The sequence below is a fragment of the Strigops habroptila genome, chromosome Z, assembly GCF_004027225.2.
Source record: "Strigops habroptila isolate Jane chromosome Z, bStrHab1.2.pri, whole genome shotgun sequence".
In the NCBI taxonomy this organism is placed as follows: domain Eukaryota; kingdom Metazoa; phylum Chordata; class Aves; order Psittaciformes; family Psittacidae; genus Strigops; species Strigops habroptila.
In genome coordinates, this window is record NC_044302.2 from 101,671,663 (window position 1) to 101,691,656 (window position 19,994).

General features: G+C 46.9%; 1 protein-coding gene across 1 annotated transcript in view; it reads right to left on the reverse strand.

The window, feature by feature from the left end:
• The window catches only part of ALPK2 (alpha kinase 2), a 42,818-nt gene that overhangs the window by 14,963 nt on the left and 7,861 nt on the right, over window positions 1-19,994 (reverse strand). Inside the window, exons 3-9 of the mRNA XM_030474853.1 lie at window positions 17,756-17,903; window positions 17,232-17,359; window positions 17,102-17,137; window positions 15,973-16,247; window positions 15,770-15,858; window positions 15,037-15,254; window positions 14,193-14,241 (exon numbers count right to left, since the gene is read on the reverse strand). Of these exons, the coding sequence (XP_030330713.1) occupies window positions 14,193-14,241; window positions 15,037-15,254; window positions 15,770-15,858; window positions 15,973-16,247; window positions 17,102-17,137; window positions 17,232-17,359; window positions 17,756-17,903 (943 nt within the window). The remainder of the gene's footprint in view (window positions 1-14,192; window positions 14,242-15,036; window positions 15,255-15,769; window positions 15,859-15,972; window positions 16,248-17,101; window positions 17,138-17,231; window positions 17,360-17,755; window positions 17,904-19,994) is intronic.

Genomic DNA, 19,994 nt, shown 5'->3' on the forward strand with positions numbered 1-19,994 from the left:
AAAGGCCCCTCCACCCAGAATACAAACCCCACAGATACAGCAGGGACCTAGGCACCATCCCATGTGCCCAGGGCACCCAGAGCCCCAGGCACAAGGCCACCTCTAGTTCCATTAACCACACCTTCTTTATTCTACCCCCAAGAGAGCATTAAGATTGAGGGACACAAGTTTTCGGGTGGTTTACTGCTGATCCAGCTCATTTCCCACCAATGTCCATGCTATAAGGAGCATCAAGGTTAATACATGCCAAAATAACGCCACCTCCTATTTTAACTGCTGAGCACAGGAGCCTCAGAGTCATCCCGTTACAACCAAGGATCAGAAGTCTACTTACTTGCCAGTTGTAGCTCACTCACTCCAGCTGAGTCAGTCCTGAAAAGCAGCCTTGAGAAATCCAGAGCTAGCTGCTATCCAGTAAATCCAATCCCCCGTGCCTCTCCAGTTTAACAGAGGCTATTCTGAGGGTCCAGTCACACCAGTATCACTTTGCACACTGAAAACCCTCTAGAAAGATCCCCTCACACCTGATCTTGATGAAGCCTTAACTGATTGCCTGCTTGTCCAAGCACCTGGGGCACTCCCCCCACCCCTGCTTCTGCAGCCTGAATTAATCATTCCTCTTTCAATGTTAATGCTGCAATTCCCAGAGCTAGGCCAGGAATTGCTACTGCTCCAGTTTACCTTGAGCTCAGGATCAACGTTTCACTCACCTGCTGTTTCTATGTGCAGGTTACCTACAGTGTGGGAGCTGCTCATAGTTAACAGATGCTATAGCCATTGAGGCATCCAGCTGAGAACCAGCTCCTGCTCGCTGAATCCTTCCCACAGCATTCTTCAGCAGTAGAACAAGCAAAAGAGGAATACTTGAGAGCTCTCCAGTGCTTTAACAGGAGCTGCTACCTCCCTTTTCTCCCTGCTTTAGTCATTTGTCTTTACACTGTAGAAATCTAACACACAAAGAGACCTGAGGATGCCTCATGCTCAGCACCTGCATTAATCTAAGCAAATGCAGACCAGCTGTGAAGCCCATACCCTGCCCCAGGGACACACTCTGTTCACAACTACCCATAGAGACAGGCAAGGAAAAGAAACAAACAGCAGATTCGTTTTCCTTGAGGCCTTGAAACGGTGATTTTGTGGAAAACACTGGGGTTCAGCAGAGCTGTGGCATCCAGGGCTGGAAAAGCCATGTGAAACCCAGTGACATGCTGCATAGGATGGTAGGTGAGTTAGTAAACTGTTAGGCTAAATATGGTATCTCTGTAAAGCTGATGTTTGGTAAGGAAAGCATCTGCAATGTCACCTAAAACACTGATGCCTTTTAATTTATCACCATTCTTTGTCCTTAAACCATTGCTATTGTATCATTTCTCTGTTTAATGGGGAATAGGTGCACAGGAATATAGGAAAGACAAACCCAAGGCACATTTAAGCAGCCTTATCCCAGTTATTCCTTGGCTTTTACTTCATGCGCTGTTAGCACACGGTTCTTTTCCCAGGTCCAACCGGCAGAGGCAGAAAAGCTTTAAAGCACCAACATGGTGGTATAAAACCATGACTTTTCAGAGGCCAAATCCATTTTCACACCTGCAATCTTTATCCAAAGAGCAAAAATAGCAAGAAGTGTGTGAGAGTCTACGCTAATCCGTTTTAGTTGGAGTTTTTACCTGAAGCGCAAGGGAGGCAGAGGAGCCAAAGGTACTGAGCGCCCATCGCACCCTGCTCCTAATGGCGTCTGCCACAGACTTCTCACTCACTGCTCTGGCGCTGGCTGCCGGGGCTGTTCACCAGCGCCATGGTGCACCCCGCAGAGGGTCTCTCCTCTCCTTCCCGCAATGGGTGACGGACGTTGGGTGCCGGGGCCGGGCTGTGAGGGACGGACACAGGCCCGCCATGGTGCCGGGCGCGAGGGGCAGCCGCCGCCTCAGGCAGAGCCACCTCAGCGCCTGCCCGGCCCTTCCAGAAGGTTCTGCAGCTCCCCCTGGGCCCCGCCCGGCCCCACCCCTCGGGCAGCGCCATGGCCCCTAGCTGCCAGCGGCACATGGGGATGCCGCACCTGCCTCTCCCAGTGATGGGAATGGCATTCACACGGGTCAGGCCACTGAAGTCTCCTCAGAAGAGGATTTAAATGGGGTTTTTACTTGCAAATCTAAGAAATTAATGAAGTTGCTTATCCTCATCTTCATCAAAGACCTTCATGCTGTGCTGTGACTGCTCTGTGTGCAGCTCCCTGCAGGTGCTCACCTCAAATCCACCTCAGCGTGCTGTTGTATCATGGCTGTGGTGCATAAATCCTCAGGTAAAGCCCTGCAGTGCTGAGAGAAGAGCCACCACACCAATACACGATACATGAACACCCGTGAGCAGGAGGTAGTAAGATACCAAAGTGAATCAATCCATAGACCAGAGGAGGTGGCAGATGCTGAGTGGGGTTTCTTGTCTTCCTGAGGCAGGTGGCACAGGCCACTGCTGAGCCAAGCTTTGATTTACTGTGGTGGTTCCTGAGGAGAATGATTTTACTGGGATTTGGACTCCAAAACGAAATGACCAGTCTTTAGTTACCATTCTAAGATTAAACTTCGTGTATCCCATGTGTGCAGCACTTCAGTACCTAATATGGTTCAGAGTGAAGTGATGGACAAGGCAGAAATTGACTTACATTTCTCTGATCAGAGAACTTTGTGGCATATTGACTAAATCCCTTGCATTTAATGGCTGCAGAGCAAAAGAACTCACTACACAGCAGCACAGGGAACAGATATCCCCTGCCCCAACTTCAGATAGTACGTAAATAAATGTCATTTTTACCTGTTAGCCATCTGCTTACATCAGGATTGCTTCAACCCTAACCCCAGCTATTTCCCTGGGGAAGAGCACTGTGATTGATGTACCAGTCAGACTTTACACCCACCATCTGCAGATGATCCTCAACCCCATCTCTGCGTGTGGGATGTGCCCCATGGCCAGTCATCATGATCTAGAACTGATGTAATGAGTTCTATGATTGGGAAACTCCAATCAATCCCATTTACTGAGCCCCAGCAGCAATGAGAAGGGATCATGGTTTCCAGGTTAAACACCTTTGCTCTACTTTATACTGCTCTCAGTTAATCTTTCTCTATCTAGTAGCCAGAATGACCAGAACAGGTAATCTTTAACCACTGGCCATTGACTTACAAGGGTCACGACATCCTCCCTTCCATGATCTACACTGGCCTAGCACTACATATGCCTCACCTTTGTCTATCACATTGTGGTATTAGCACTGTTAAAGGTGCTTCCTTGAGTGCTTGATGTTCCTTGAATACTGTAGACATCTGGGATAAACACACAAACACCAGCTCTGCCTGCTTGGAGCCCAAGAATTCCTGTAACAATTCCCTTTAAAGCTCTAAGGTCATATCCTAAACCGATGTAAGTCAGCACAGATTCACTGAAATCCAGAGGTCACAGCAAAGGGATGAATTCATTTCCACTGTTGAGTATGTGGCAGTTTTCTCCATAAAAGATCCAGTCTAAACCTCCAACCCAGCTCTGTTTGGAAGGCTGGATCCAAGGCAGCCATCCCACCACTGGCTGGCTGTCACAGGACTTTTCCACAGATGAAACAGCCAAACCAAATCAATTCAAGAGTATTGATTCTATGCTTATTAAAGATAGAGCTGGAGTAAAGCCATATGGATACAAGTTCTCATTTGGGAATGGCCCTTAGTGCAACAGTTCTGAGGCTGGAATCCTGGGAGGGAGAACTCAGAACTTATTGGTGTTCCAGAGGATTACAGAATCAAGGGTCCAATGGCTGGGGATTTTACTCTTCCACTGGGATTTATAGCACTCACAGCCCTTACAGCTTCTCCCTGGTTGTAGTGAAAAACTTCCTAACATAGCCTCTGTGGGAAGTGATCATTCTTTCAGTTTGGGAGTTGTTCTCTCACACTTGCCACGCAGAACTGGCTCCATTCCTCAGGTTTCTATTTCACCCTCTGTATCCTCCACATTTTAGATCAGAAAATGATCAGAGAGAACTCTCATATGGATGAAATTTCACCCTCTGTATAGTGACATCTTGGTCACCAGGAGCTATGCCCATAAAATGGAATCACAGCACCATTTAGGGCCCTTTGGAGTCCACAGGACTCAGTCCTCTGCCAGCTTCAAAGTCAGACTGAGCTTCAAAGTCAGACCATTTCACTTGGGGTCATATCTATGGATTTCAAGGGAAGCATTTGGTCCTGGGATGCATGTGCAACGAGTGTTGCATTATATGCCCTTGTGTCACCTTTATTAGCATCTAAACAAACCAGTCCCTTTCTTTTTTTTTCAGGAATTTCCAAATCCTTTGGCATTCCATTGCAAAGAACTGGAGCCAAACTGCAGCAGTAGCGAGTGTTGCAAGGCTGCCCAGCCCCAGCAGTGGCTCCAGGGCAGTGCTTCACCTACACATCGCCATTTTGTCCAGAAGCACAACCCAAAAGTAAGTGGTGTTGCCTCTGTGATTCAAAGTAGCACATTTTAGTCTTCCTCTGCTGATTTTGGACAACTACTAGTAATTCTGTCAGCTTTACACCGTGTGCGCACACAAGTCCCAAATGGGAGACTTTTCCCCCAAAACCACACAGTGTCAACTGCAAAGCAGGCCCTGCTCCAGGAGGGGTTCTAAGTAGATCCAGGGCATCATTCTTAATTGTGCTTTGTGCTAATGAAAGTCTTTTTCTGCATCAAAACTAGAAAGGGTACAAGGAAGCAATCACATCATCTACATCAGGCAACTAACATGGCTTTTACAACTAAGGTTCTAAAACTGTGTCATTAAATCCCTGAGAATTGTAAAGTCTGGAGGTTTCATAAGGGGAAAAGCTGTTCTTCAACACTATATGTAGTGATGAGACTGTTAAGAACCTGCGAGATCCTGAAACCTGCGTGTAACACCTGCTTTGCCATCGGTGCCCAGATCAGCTCAGCTGAAGCCAGACTTTCCCCCTCCCCTCATCTCACAGCTGGAAATTAAAACCTACTGAAAATGTGACAGGCTCTTTGAGTTCTGAAAGTTCCTGGGCAGAAAAGGCAGTAAATCAACATTAACAATGGGAAACAGATTGGTAAACCACAGCATGAACAGTAAGTTAGCCCTGTGATTTAAGGCATCAATGCAATCATCTCCCTGGAAGAAATAAGCATCTAAGATGAAGATTAACCACTCTCCATCAAGATTAAGCACAACAGGCAGCTGGATTTTGGAGTTTTCCGTACCCACATATGCTCTCTCTGAGGGGACAGAGCAAATGGGGATCTCAGAGCTCTCTTTCCCTTGCTCAGTGTGACTAAAGGTGACTCTGGCCCTTGCAGTGAGGGCCATTTCCCTCCCCCAGATCAATATTTTAATAGGACTTATCAGAGAGTGAATGAAATGTTTACTTTCAAAGCTCAGGATCCCATAAAGGGCGAGGGAAAGGTGGCCACTGGGAGCAGAGCTTTCCACGGCTCCTCATTGCTGGTGACTCCTAAAAGGAACCCAATTCCTCCAAAGACCCCCTCAAAGCTGCAGGAGAACCTCAGTCCTGCCAAGCCTTGAGGCCACACCAGAGGATCACTTGGCAGCTGGGACAGGTAAGTGCTTCCCGTGCTCGATTCATGTGAGGAAAGGGAAACGCTAAAAGGACGAACAAAAATCACCAGTGCAGGTGAATTCTGACTGCTGAGCTGACTGTAAGTGTGGTCACACTTCAGCAGGGTACAGGAATGCTGCCACATCTGGATATACAGAAGGGACAGGTTTTGGGATCCATCAAGATACTTCTTGAAAACCCACCTAGTTCTTCACAGCTCTCTGCTCAACAGGAACATCCCAATCATCCTCTTTATACAAATGAATAGCAGAAGAGAAGCAAAAAGTGGATTTAGTTCCTTTTCTCTGATGTTTCTACTCTGTTTCTCCCTGCACCGACCCGTAACTTTTCTGTTGTTCCAGGATTTTTCTTCATTGCAGTACTAAAAACTAGCAGCCATTTCTCTTTCTTTCATTACCTTTTGTCTTGGGAAGATTCCTGTTGAATTGCTGGAAGCTTCTGTGTAGTTGTGGAACTATAAAGCTGCGCACTTGCAGCTGCACCATACCTGCTGTCACACGCATTTCCCAGTGAAGCCCTGGGAAGCGTTTCTGCAGGGCTCTGCTGCTCTTCACACTGTACCTGCCAGGGCCTGTCAGGCTGTTCCCCAGAGATTGAGTAGTATCTTGCCTGATTACTGCTCTGCTGAAGAGAGGAAGCTGAGTAAAACGTGTCTGAGGAAAGGTAAGGGGGAAGCACACTGATGTTGGGATGAATTAGAGAGCAATGTACTGTACTTGTGCTCCTTTGGCTTCTGATGCTGAGGAACAGAGTGAGCTGAATCTCTGTGTGACACAGCACTAGGGCAGCTTTTTTTAAGAGAGCAGACTTCATTACAGCTATCAGCTAGTTACCGCTACTTTTTGTTATTCCTGTTAGTGAACACTCACTAGCTGGCTTGCATCTTCCCAAAGCTACATTCTCCCTGCACAGGTCAGTGTTTCTTCCAGTTAATACCCAATGTGATCTCTCACAGATGATCACACTGGCTGAGAGTCTTTATAGACTGAGGGAAAAGTGGATAGATGGCAGAGTAAGATACAAAGGCTACTCCTCTTCACCCAAGCTCTGGTTTCTAATCTCCTGCCTTCCCTGTGCTCCTCTTTCTCTGCCTTCCCTGCTTCCCTGCAGTATTCAGAGATGGTGGTGACACGTAACTGAATATCCATAGCTCTAAAATGCTGCTAAAAACAAGTATATAGAGAACAAACATAAACTCTAGCAAGAGGATTCCTCAGGCCTAACACAGCTCCATAGAGGTCACAAACTTATTCTGAGCTGTCTCCATCAGTAAGAGAGAGACAGGGAATGGCGATCCCTCCCTTCATAAATGTGTCTCTCAGGGCAGAATTACTTTCTCAAGGTCCATCTCCTTCACCTGTAGAGGCACACTTAAAGCTTCTTAACTTGTAGATTACTACAGCTAGCTGCAACAAACATTCACCTCAAAGACAGTCAGAATCCTTCCTCCCACTTCCCTGGTGAGGCTCCTGATGTACCAGGTATAAATCTGTATAACCATGGTCTTTTCTCTATGTTCTGCAGGTCTCTGAAGCCCCCGCCCCCAGAAGTCTTCCATGTGCCTATAGCACTCCTTCCATGGACTAAAGATCTCCTACTGCCGGAGCTGTGGAGTGTGACAATGGTGTTTGTGTCCAGTCTATCAAACGCCATTATCACACTAAATAGCTACTGGTGGACAAGACATCAGTTCAGAGCAGGACGTGAACAGTAGCAATGGGCTCCCCACCACTATGAGGAATAAATGACCTTCTGACATGTCTCAGCAGGACTTGGCCCTTTCCTTTCTGAGCAAAGCTGTAAAGCACACAAGTAACACAAGGAATCATCGTTCCAGTGCCATCATTGGAATCAGTAGGGTTGTGGTTACCTCTGAAACACGAGGCCAGCTTGGGAATGCTCACAATTCCTCATAGAAATTCTCCTGAAAACTACTGTAAAGAGTAGGAAGCATCTGTAGGAACTTGCAAAGGGTTGGATGAAAGTCAGGCACCAGCACTGCCCTGAGGAGCCTAAATCCCACTGAATAAGCCAAGACTTAGGTTCACAGAACACTCTGCAGTGAGAGGGGGAACCTTCTAGACTCCACCCTTCCTCTGCCTTGCAGTGCTAAGTAACCTTGCAGAACAGCTCTTGCCAAAGGAAGAAGATAAAGCTTAGTACCCACTAAAGAAAGACTTGTTGCTTTCTTCCCTCTTCCAACCCTGCTGTCCCAAACAAACACCAGGCACAGAGACAGTTCAGTTACATCCTTCTCAATGCCCCTCTCCAAGTGGGAGGACAGAGGAGAGCACCACGTGCTCCTGGTCCCTCTAACATCATTCCAAGGGATATAAAGTCTCTCTTGAGAGAGACTGCTGTCCCCCCTCCCTGACACCATCCTGCCAGTACTTACTGCATCCGCTGGCCTCCTCCTCCCTGGTCCAGTTTTGCTGTCAGGAACAAGAAATACTGATCTTGGATGGATGGATAAGAATACGCTGGTGTTATTACATTATCTTTATATCATGACCCAGACACATCAGTAGGGAACTGAGGATGTTTTGAGAGGGGCCTGCACTGCCATGGAGTTCTTGCCTGTAGAAGCAGACAGACAGAAGGACAGGACAGACAGGGGTGATGGGATGGGGCAACCAGGAAACAAGTAAGAGGCAAAGACTCACTTCTCCACTTGCCTTACACACACCAAAGCACAACCCTCTCAGTACCCTGGCAGAGCAGGGGTTTACAGCCTGTGGAGATGGCTCTAACCCAAGTTAATCAGTGAAGCACCTTCTGCTTGTGGTAGCCACTAATGTGTGGTTGTCCCGGTGTAATTGCACAGGTAGCTGAACTCCAGGGCAAAGGCTGACTCTTAACAGCACCACGTGCCATTGTCAGAACCGAAGCTTTTGTACTAGAACAGAAAAATGGCAGCTTTAAAGCAGCCTATTGCCAGGGGTTCCTATTTGCCTTCCCTATTATCACCAGCTAGGCTTCCCACTGGCAGGAATTGAGGAATGGTGGCTCACCCAGCATTGTAACACATCAGCAATGCAGCATGTCTATTCACAACGTTCAATAAAGTCCTGAGCACCCATTTTGGCTGGGTGTGTGACTATTTAATCCAAATATGATGGCTTGTCATTAGATAGAGCTCCACTTCCACACCTACTCTGCAAGATCAATAATAGAGAACGCAAATCAGCTTCTGAGAACAGATGTCAAGTCTAGTTGGAAGAGAAATGACAAATATCCAACCCCTCAAACCAGAAACACAATCAGAATGTGGCCTGGGTTCAGGATCACAGAACCATGCCAATGCTCAGTGTTTGTGTTCTCTGTTACACACTGCATCTTCTACAGCCACCTCCAGTGAACTCACTGTAGTCCTCTGATGTGCATCCTTCCCTCCTCTGCCTGCAAATCTCCATGTAAGCTACACTCAGTTCAATGGAGTATCCTTCTCCGGTCCTGGCCCTGCCCAGACATCCTGCATGAATCTTGACTCTTCAGCAGAGAGGTTCTCTTATGTTCCTTCAAAACCAGCTCTAAGCCACACAGAGAAGCCATAGTACTTCTAGTTGGAAGAGCTGTGAGGTACTGAAATGCCCTCGTGTGTAAAGGTTTATTTCAGCTGGTAGCTGTGTGGCAACATGCAGACTCCACACCTTTACCCTACAATAGTGCTGTGCCATGGAGTTAACTTGGATTCAAGGAAGCTTTCATGGAAAGCAAGGGATTCTCTGGAGAATCACACAAGTTGCCCATCTTTAAGCTGAGGACACCACTTAGTGAGGACCTTAAAGATGCTAACTAATAGGGAAAGGGGAAGAAAACAGATATGTCCAATCATGAATGGCTTTGTCTTGTATTAAAAGACATGTAAGTGGGAGAAACAATTACAAGAGGAGGATTATAGTGGGATTACAATACACAAAGATCTGGGAAAGAAAACAAATTCTCTGTAGCAGCCTGAGCAACAACACTGTGCAAAACTTGTAGTAAGTGGCAACTTAAATACATTGGTGTTTTGTAGCAGCTGAACCCACAGGGTCACAGACACAAGGAAGGGAAGATGTTCTCCAGTGGCATGTGCTGCTCTCCAGTCCAGTCTCAAAGTGTGCAGACACCAAGACGTAGAGGGGTTGTAAGATACTCCAGGCAAATGGCTTAGTGTGTCTTCGAAACCTTGCCCAGAGTTAAATCCCAGGTACCACGACCATGGAATCAGCTCCTTCCTTTGCTGCTGGCATCAGCATGAGGATGACTCCAGAGCGATGACAGAAGGCAAAAGCCTGAAGCTGTCCCCCCCAGGTCATTGGTGCTCATCACTACTACAGATCCTCAGGAGGAGGTTCCGCAGGGTGGGACAGTGCAACTCAGTGCTCTGAAGCAATGAAGTCTCTGGGTTCTCTGGCTTTCTTGGGCACTGTTTTCTTCATAGACGATGAGTTTGGAAGGGTTTTGCTTTTCATGGCTGTTGCTTTCCTCTGTTTCTGGTGAGAGGTTCGGAGGGATTTCAGCCCCAGCATCTCACAGTACTTATTGCACTGGTGGAGGGCTCTGAACTGCTCAATGAAGGAAATGGAGCAGTTGCCTTTAAACCCTTTGTATCTGTAGCAACAAAGAAAAGAAAAAGCCAGATGGGATTTCAAGGTTCATTTTCAGCATAGGGAGGCAGAGTGTGGCTGTTGGTCATGAGCAATTGGAGAACACCAAGCAAGCCTCTTCCGACCATGCTGTTTCTGCCACAGAGAATCAAACCCAGCCATTGGGAGGGCAAGGAAACCAGGCAACAAGCAGTGGCAGAGAGGGAAAAGAGTTAAAGAGGAAAAGTCCTGTAGTTTGCTGGCTGCTATTCTTCATTCCAGTTAGTTGGGAATACAGTTGTCTGCTGGCTAACTTTGTCTCAGTAACATAGAAATGAATTCTACATCTAGAAACAGTTCTCTTGACCACCACAACAAAGAGACAAGGTTGCTGCACAAGGTGTTGTCAGGACCAGAAGCTGTTTCCATCCAAACACGTACCTAACCTGTATGCCCAGGCTTGACTACCAGATCCCAAGGATCCTTTTCCAGTAACTAATAAGAGCATGTTTGACCCTATCCTGCTGGTTCACTGGACACACAATGTCCTCAGATGTGAGCTGTGAGTTATCACTGCACAAACCCAACAAACTGTAGCACTGAAGTGAACACAGTCTGCTCCCTGCAGCATTCCAGAGAACTTCCTTCCTCCTGCAGGTTGCAGAGTGCTGAAGAAAACACTGGTGCTCTGAGAAGGTCAAGCTCTTTCTGGGAGATAAACATCTTTAGTGCCAGGATTTCTCCATCCTTCAGAAGGATGGTGCCAGTGGGGAAAAGATAACAAAATACCTTGCAAAAGGAGGTGGTATCTGCCTCCATTTATATCTAATTTATATCTATTCTGCATCTCCAACAACCAGGTTGTGAGCCTGCTCTAGAGAAACCGCTCAGCCAAGTGCCATAGGCAGCCAGATAAACCCCAAAGGGCTACGAGGTTATTTTCCTCTTCTCTCCAAGTAAGTTTTGTGCTGGTTTACCCAAAGGATGTGAAAGTGGAGAGACAGTGTGGAGCTCAGCAGGACATGAACTGTTCTTTCCCTCCTTTGGAGAAATAAAAGACTTGAGGCTTTATCCTTGAGCTCCCTTACCAGAGGAGCTCCAGGTATGTATGCTCCTAAGCTCCATGGGCAAACCTGGCTGTGCTCAGTGAGAGAACCTCTTGATATCACTGCTCCTGGCTCCAGGAACCAGCTAAAGCAGAGCTGGTGGCTTCTTCATGTGCTTTTCTCATGCTGTAATATTCTGAGAATACTAATTTCTTCGTGGAAATCATCTTGGAATGAAAAGATTGTGCTAAGTCCCCCCACACCCTTCTCATGCAGTGAATACAAGTGTGTCTAAATGCCTTTCCTACCTGTATTTGGAACTTGCCACTTCCTGTATGTCTTTGGAGGAACATCTTAACCAGGAGCAGAAACAGTAGCATTTGCTCAGAGGATACTATGAGTAAGAGACACTTGAAATGTACAACTGAAGGCTCTGCTAAGCTAACTACAGCTTTAGAACTCAACAAGTGCAAGAAATAGCTGCGGTAAGAGCACAACAATCTTGTGAGCAAGAGACAGACCATGTGAGGGGTTTTATTCCTTAGCTTTGCCCCTCAATGAGCCATCTCCACTTCCCTTCTCTTAACACAAGTTTGCATCTGTCCTTGTGGCTCCAGATGTGCCCCAGGTAACACCCCTGTCCCTCTGGGAGTTGAGAGGATGAATGAGCCTGCTTTGGATCTGCAGGGTGCAGACAGCCCCAGGAAACCCAACCTACAGATGTGAGACCACGGGGTTGAACAGAGCTTCCAGGGCTTCCACAGGCCCCCCTTGTGTGCTTCCAGATGTGCTTCATCCTGCACAGACCTGGTGCCCACAGCTTGTTGTAATCTGGCAGGACCTGTGAGCTTGATTCAAAGCGCTCTGTAGTTTGTGGTATGTGTAACTGGGGAAGGTCTCCATTCTACTGTCCCTTCCAAGCCGTGGGAAACATGAGTGTGTTATTTTGCACAGCACACACTGTTACTCACTGACTAGATGACTGATAATAAAACCTGGACAGAATTCCACCCTCTGAACTTGACCCAAACCGAATCTTCCTTAAATCTGAAGTGCTGGATTTGGCCCCAGGCTCAGCCTCCCATGTCATTGGCTCTTGTTGCCATGTGGAGCTAAACTAAATTCACCACTGCCCTCAAAGCAGACTGTCAGGTCCCCATGTGGCAAACAGCACTTGCATCAATCACCATGGCCATGGGTCACCGCGTTCCTGAGTTCCTCCTCTTTGTGCCTGGATAAATACCTGGGCACTTGCTTACCAAATGCAAAGCCTCTACAAAAGACCTCGTTCAAAGGAGTGCTGCTTGTCCCAGCGCTCCACTGAAATCCCTGCCAGGCTTTGTGGTTTCTAGTGAGGCTTTGCCCTCTGCCGACAGAAGCTGTATTGCAGCTCCTGCAGCGCAGGAATCACTGACCCTTCGCTCTGGGTTCCTTCGGTTTCCAGCTCACTGGTAACACAGACATAGGAAGGGTAAAAGAGCAGAATAACTTGGAAGAGCTCCTCAAGGACCACAGAAGCATTCCGCAAGGATATTTCTGCTTTGCCTTGATGGGACTGGCCCAGGCTTAGAAGAATTGGAGGCAAGGACCTCGCTGTGATCAGTGAGGTCCTTCCCCTGCAAAAGGGGTAATTTCTGGCAATTTCTGTAGCAATTACACCAAAACCCACCGCTGGATCTTAAAATCACAATAGCATCACACTATATTTTGGAATTAAGTAGGACTCTGCCTGTTCTCCCAAAACACCTCTCACCAGCAGGGCTCACACTACCATAAGCAGCAGTACCAGTCACACTGTTGAGTTCTGAGCACTTGTTTGGTTTCCCCATCCAGGCTCACACTGCAGATCTCAGTGCAGAGGTGTGAAATCAAAACACAGGGCCAGGAAATACCTGCTGTCTTAGTAATGTCATCAGCTAAATGACAAGAAAATGAGCTTGTTCATGAAGGGAAATGATATTCCCTTGTAGATTACTGAGGTGATCATAGAATTCTTCCTACAGCTTGCACTGCGTAGTCATCTCTAACTTCACCTCCTCTTCCCCAGCCCAACATGTGTTTTTGTAGTAGTTTCCCACAGTGAACTGGACAGCATCACCCACTAAAGCACTTCCATAAATCTGATTCCAGGCAAGTGTTGCCTAGATAAAACTTTTATGGCTTGTATTTTATAAGCGGATGATGCAACCTCATTTAACCTGCTTTCACTTTGGCCCCACAGCTCAATGGAAGGGTTGAATGGATGCCAGCTGCAAATGTTAAGGATTTTCCCAGATTCATAATGTAACAGATACTGTGAGGTTTTTCTCCTTTAGTATAAATACTAAACTGGAGTCAGCTTCTCAAAGGAGAACACGAATTTGAAGGCATTGACCCCCATCCCTTGTCCCTTTCCAGCAGCACTGCCTGTTCCTGTCAATGGCTCCTTTGGCCTGTGTAACTAGAAGTTTTAATCAACACACTTGAGAGAAAGGTAGAACATTAAAGGCCTATAGCTTTACACACAGGCTTAAGTCACCCCAAAAGACCTGAAGCCATTGTAAAACTACTTAAATATTATGAGCTGGAGCCAGTGCTGGCCCTGCTTTTCCAGCCCTGCCTTCCTCCAGCTGATGGACCACCAAGCAAAGTGCCTTACCTGCTTGTAAGCCAGCAGAGACCTTGATTTCATGCACGAAACAACCTTTGAATAAGCCTATTTTAAGGGAGGCATGAAGCAAAGCAAAGCCCAACCTACAGTGTAGCCCTTTTAGAACAACATAAATGTGTTTCCCTCCTAGGTGGTTCCCATAAATATGATCCAAAAGGAGTTAAAAGAGTCAGATGAGGATGATTTTCTTCCACATTGAAGCAAGAATAGCTTTCAGTGCAGCCTCCCCCAGCACACACTGAGAAGAGATTGGTGTGCAAAGCAAAGCCATGCTGTGAAGAAAGCATTTTGCACTCACCCTTTGGCCAGTGTTGCTATGCCAACGTCAGTTAACTTCATTCCTACACCTACAAGCAGCAAGGAAACAGAGAGCTTGTGTTACACTGGAACAGCACCAAATCTAGAGGCATTAAATATTGCTCATTGATTCATGGCTTGCATTATTCGTCACCATTTTGTCCAAGCATTTGAAGGTATCCCAATAAAACCTGGATCTTTGTGCTCTGTAGCACTTGCAATTCCTAGAAGTCAGTCTCAGACCAGTAGTTTACAGAGAGCAGGTGACAAGTAGAGTGCAACTTGTCCCCTGTGCAGGCAGTCGGTGGGGGAAGGAGGGTTACACTTTGTTTTTAAGGAATAGACACAATCTCTGCTGTCACCTGCCCTGTATATATTTATTTCTGGGGTTTGTGGGTTTGATGTTTGCAAACTCAGACTACAATGTTGCTCAACTGCTTATTTGTTTTGCCAATCAAAGAGCAATAATCAGGCAACCTGATTTTCACTTTCTGGATGCAAGAGCCCAAACCCTTTCTCATTCAGTATCTCCAAACACTTGGGGGTTTTAACCTGACCCTTTGTTGAGTTGTTTCTAGGCAAAACCCAGTCCTGCAGGTGCAGCTTATTCTGTACAGGAGAATGATGATCTCAAGACCAGCAGCATTAAGAAATGTGAGGAGACCATTTCTTCATCTTCCTTCTCTTTTTGAAGGCTAGAAAAGAAGATATCCTAACCCTGCCTCCTCTCTTTTACTCCAATCTGCATGAGATGCTGCACAAAACAGGCACAGGGCAGGACACTGCACTTACAAGGATTGCCTGGGAGAGGTCAGCAGCCTGTCCCATGGACTCGCACAGCTCACCTTGCAGGTCGGTGACAAGCAAGCTCCCGTTGGTCTTCTCATAGACCCAGTGCTGGAAGGTGCAGCACTTCTGGCCAGCCTCGGAGTCCCTCCTCAGGAAGTTCACTTCCTTGCCATCCCTGACGGAGTACTTCACAAACTCCCCAACCAGCTCCTCCTCCACTGTCGCGTAGGGGATGTTGTTGGCAGGGCGATGGACAAGGAAAATAGGAATGATCCTGAAAGCGAGGGATAAGACTAATAAAATCCAGAGAGTTCTGTCAGTGAAGGAGTAAGAGACAAAGTGGCCAGTCGTTTCAGAGAGTGAGTAACAGCTACCAAGTCTAAACCACAGCAGGAAACACCTGGATGAGACTGGTAGCTCCAGAACATAATCACGTTATCCTCTATGAGCTTATTTCTCTTGGTTACCAAAGTCTTATCTCTTGGAGCAACAGTGCCAAAGGGGTGGCTGCTGCCACACTACCATGAATACTTTCCTCTAAATCAAAGTACTTTCCTCTATATCAAAATAGACCTTCTGCCTGCTATTTACTGTCTTTACTCCTTATTATCATTCTCTAATGGGAAGGGAATCTCTCTCAGCACCCTGATACTCAGCATTATGTAGGTCATGACTCCAGCTGTAACACTGTCCTCAGGATTCCTCTTTCTTCTTTAGGAATTACAGTGGACAGCTGTGGCCCAGGACAACATATATGTGTAGATGTATATAAAATAGATATATACTCACTCTGGTACTTCCCCAAAGCCTTCCAAGGGTTCAGCTTCAGCTGCATAGATCTTTGCATACTCTCTTGCAGTATTCTGGACATAGCATTCCTATGTTACAAACAGATACACCTATGGAATATTATTCCACACATTAACAGATGAGCTGCTTGAGCAGTTGAAGACAGCTTTCCCTACGATTCCTGCTGCCAAAGGGAAGCTTACCTGCAGAGCAAGGCTGTAGTTCTTCTCCACCAGATCATCCTGACTCTTGGTCCCATAGGTGATGGCATTGTGCACCTTGAGCACACAGGGGTGCCCAGGGCTGAACACTGGCACGAGCCCCTGCATCACTCTGCTTCGGAAAGCTTTCCTGTGCATGCCTTCTCCAAAGTGAAGCTCTTCTGTGGCTATCACTCCCCGCAGGTTCCCTCCAAAATAGCTGCCACTGATGAAATCCTCTCTGAACATGAGCTGCATGAACTCGATTTCCTCCATACCTGCAACACAAAGCCACTGTGCTCTGCACAGCATCCTCCTGCAGCCACAGGGAAGGGTGGGCATGGGAGAACTGCAGCCCTCCACAGCAGGAGGAAAATGCTCAATGGAAACAGAGCACATGGCATAACCTGTGTTAATATGGGCTTGGAATGCTGCTCTACATGAAGCTTGTTGGCTCTGCCACCTAAAGCCAGCATGGAGAAAGGTGGCTCAGAAGGAGAGAATAAAGAGTGTAGCAAAAGGTAAAGATGACAAAAGCTGCCAACATGTTCACTCAGCTGAAAGAGTCTAGTCCTTATCCAGTACAGCCATGATGGGAACACCTTTCCCAGTACCAGCCACACTCACTGCACCAGCTCCAGTGCTGCAGACTGTTTCTTTTCAAGGAATATCAGTGAAGAAACTAAATAGGAGAGCAAAAGGTGTGTGCTACACAGCAGTGAAGGCTTTGCAGGTCTCTCTGGTTTGGATTCTCTACACTACTGCACAGTGTTAAGAAATGATAAACTCAGTTGCAATGCATTATCTTTAACTGCAGCACAGCAAGACATACACTGAGTGTGATTAAACACAAGCTAACATAGAGGGAAAGCATTCCAAAGCTTCATGCCCATCTTTCTCTTGGAGCATAATTACAGAGCAGGTGAGCATGTGTCCTCATGTACTTGATGTGTGTCTGCATGACGTGATGGGATGCTATTGCACTGCTTCCTGCACTAACTGAAGCTCCACAGCCATGTGCAAGCCAACAGCTTGTCACGGTGGGTGCTCCAGCACCTGCACAAGCCACTGCATCCTACGTGAGGGCATTTCCCCTCCAAAACTGCCATGAATTCAAGTGACTTTTACTTACCTTCACAATTCTGGAAACTTGAGAGATGTTCCAATACTACAAGGAAACAAAGAAACACATTTTATAGCAACACGATGAATGGGAACTGCCACTGTCGCTATTATTCATTACAATGATAAAGGGGATTTACCTTCTGAAGTCAGACTAAACTCAGCAGTCACCTTCCCATACATATTGTTCAAGCAGCAATAATACATTCCTTGGTCTTTGTTACTGGCTTTAGCTATTGCCAACGAGACAGGAGAGTCATCCTGGGCACTGGAACAGAACATGGTCATTTCCCACTTTAATACTTTTAAAAGAGCTTCCCTGATTATCCCATATATATTTCCAAAAGAAGAAACAGTGCTTGGGAACACACCAAACAGATTGTGGTTGAGATGGAGGGAGATCTCCATGGAACAACACTGAACATTTTGGAAGTAAAAACTCTAAGTAGAAATAGCTCTAAATCTCTGTTATGTATTTCATGTTATTCCCAACAGTCTGAAATATATTTATCCCATTAAGTTACATGGAATGCAAAGTAGGACCAGTAGTAATGCTCTGTGTGAAGAGCACCTAGCACACTAATCCTCTTAAGAGGCACAAGAGAGAATCACTGGCACATGTACCCGAAGTCTATTTAGAAACTACTCAGGAACATCCACTCACCTCCTCTGCAGCCGAGCCAGTAACTTGGAATCTTTAGTCCAGGTAATGGTGGAGTCACTGTGAATGTGACCAAACTGACAGCATAGCTTAATATTCCCAGAGCAGTCAGGGAAGAGTTCTGCTTGGATTCCCTTCAGCAGCTTGGGAGCTTGGAAGAGAAGAGCCACAGTTTAGGATTAAAAGATATCGGTTTGGCACTGGAAAGGAATTCCAGAGTGATTGGCTGATGGTAAGAATGTGAATCTGGTAACACTGGTAACTAATCATGAGTTACCTGATGCAGAAAGCAAGGCTTTAAAACACAGAGGTTTTAAGACTGATTCAGTGCCCCACTTTGAACTGACGGAATAGGACCCAAGGGAGGTTCTAGCCTGAAAAAGCATCGACATAAAATAATTTCTTCCCCAAAACACGCTCTCTCTGCCTAAAGGACCAGCTGGTTTTAGCAGTTTAAAAAGCCTTTGAGAGAGAAGCCTTGAAGCCGCAGCAGATGCTCAGTCTCAAGGTGTTCATGGATCACACCTTGCCAGGGTGATGCTCTCAGGTGCCGTGATGTCCCCTAAAACCCAGCTAGAGGAAGGACTCCACACTTTGCATCTGGTAATGCCAGTAGCCTTTGCCACTTCAGTTCCAAAGAATTAGCTTCCCACCTGAAGGAAAGTCCCTACCTTTCCAGCCACAGGGCATCTGGTTCTTTGGCTGACAAATCCAAGAAGCCCTCAGGTTCTTGGCAGTCCTGGTGGTCTTGTCAGTCCTGGGGTAATGGTTGGACCTGATGATCCTAAAGGTCTTTTCCAACCCAGCTGATTCTATGATTCTAGGTTAGGGGAGGAGAAGCCTCTGCCCAGGCTGGGGACGATCCTCACAACCCAGCTCTCTGCTAGGACTTCTTACCAGCTCCCAGCACGTGGGCATGGCGTGAGCGGGAGGATGGAGGCTACTCGGAAAGAAAGTGAATTAACACACACTTAAGGAAGAGTTTTGGGATCATGACACATCCCTGTGCTCCAGTGAGCCACCCCTGCTAGATGTAAGGGATGCACAATGCAAGACGTTCTGTTTCCTCCTGTGTTAATCCTGTGAATGAGCTGGTGTGACACATGGCCCCTGGGGGGGATCCCATTCCTGCAGTGTAGCTTTCCCCAGCTAATGCTGAAGGAATGCTGGACCCAACTTGAAGGGTCAGGCACCTGGAATTCACTGCTATGTTTAACTTGTAGTCACTTAAGTCCTTAGGCCTATGGATCTTGCTGAATCAGGGCTAAAATGACACAGGCAGTATGTGACACAACTGCAAATAGAACTAACACTGCCCTGACACAAAGTCCTCCCTCCTCCACCTGTAAACAACACAAAGGAGAACACTGAGCATGTACCAGAGGAACCATTCCAACCTTCCCACAATGGTGGGCCAGGGCCCACGCAACTCTCTAAGGTACAGACACCCATCTCAGTCTGGACTGAAGCACATCAGGAGCAGGTGAAGGAGAATCAGCCTTATCTGCTGCAGGCCTGAATGCTTAAAACCTTTTCCAGCACAGCCTCAGGCATATGGCAAGAGCTCAGGCACATGGCAAGGGCTCAGGCACCTCTCAGTGCCTGCAGGCTGCTTGCTCTGCTGTGAAGAACGTATCTCTCCTCCTACACATTTGGCTTCAGGCAAAAGACACATCTTCCAACAGAGCAAAGATTGGGGTTTTAAATGTGATTTGAGGAGCAGGACTCTCCCCAGACCGCACTGTAATGAGAATCTCTCATAGCTGTGTAGCCTTAGTCCCTGTTCAGTCCTGCTCTGATTGTTTTATGGTGTGAACATGAAATGGAATGTCAAAAGTTAAATAAGAGCTTGGTCCTTGCAAAGCAGCCACAGAAACCACAAACACATCTGTCCTGCTGCAACACTGCTGCTGCTCCTGTCTGCATCTTGGTTTACCTGGTAGCAACCTGGATCTCCTTTCACTTGTATGTTCTCTGTGTCAGTTTAATATTGCTGACTTCAGCAGTGTCATTCACAGCAGCAGTGGTAAGAGGAATGCAGACCCAGCAGCAGTCACCAGTCAGGACTGCACAACATGTGGCACTACTAACAACATTACTACTTGGCTAGTAGTAAAACCATCTGGTGACCAAGGCAGGGTGACTGCATTTGGGAGCCACACTGTAGTAACTGGGAACAGAGCCCTGTGGGAACAGAACGTGTAAGTACTGGCCTTGCAGCTGCTGTGCTGTGTGTAGTTCT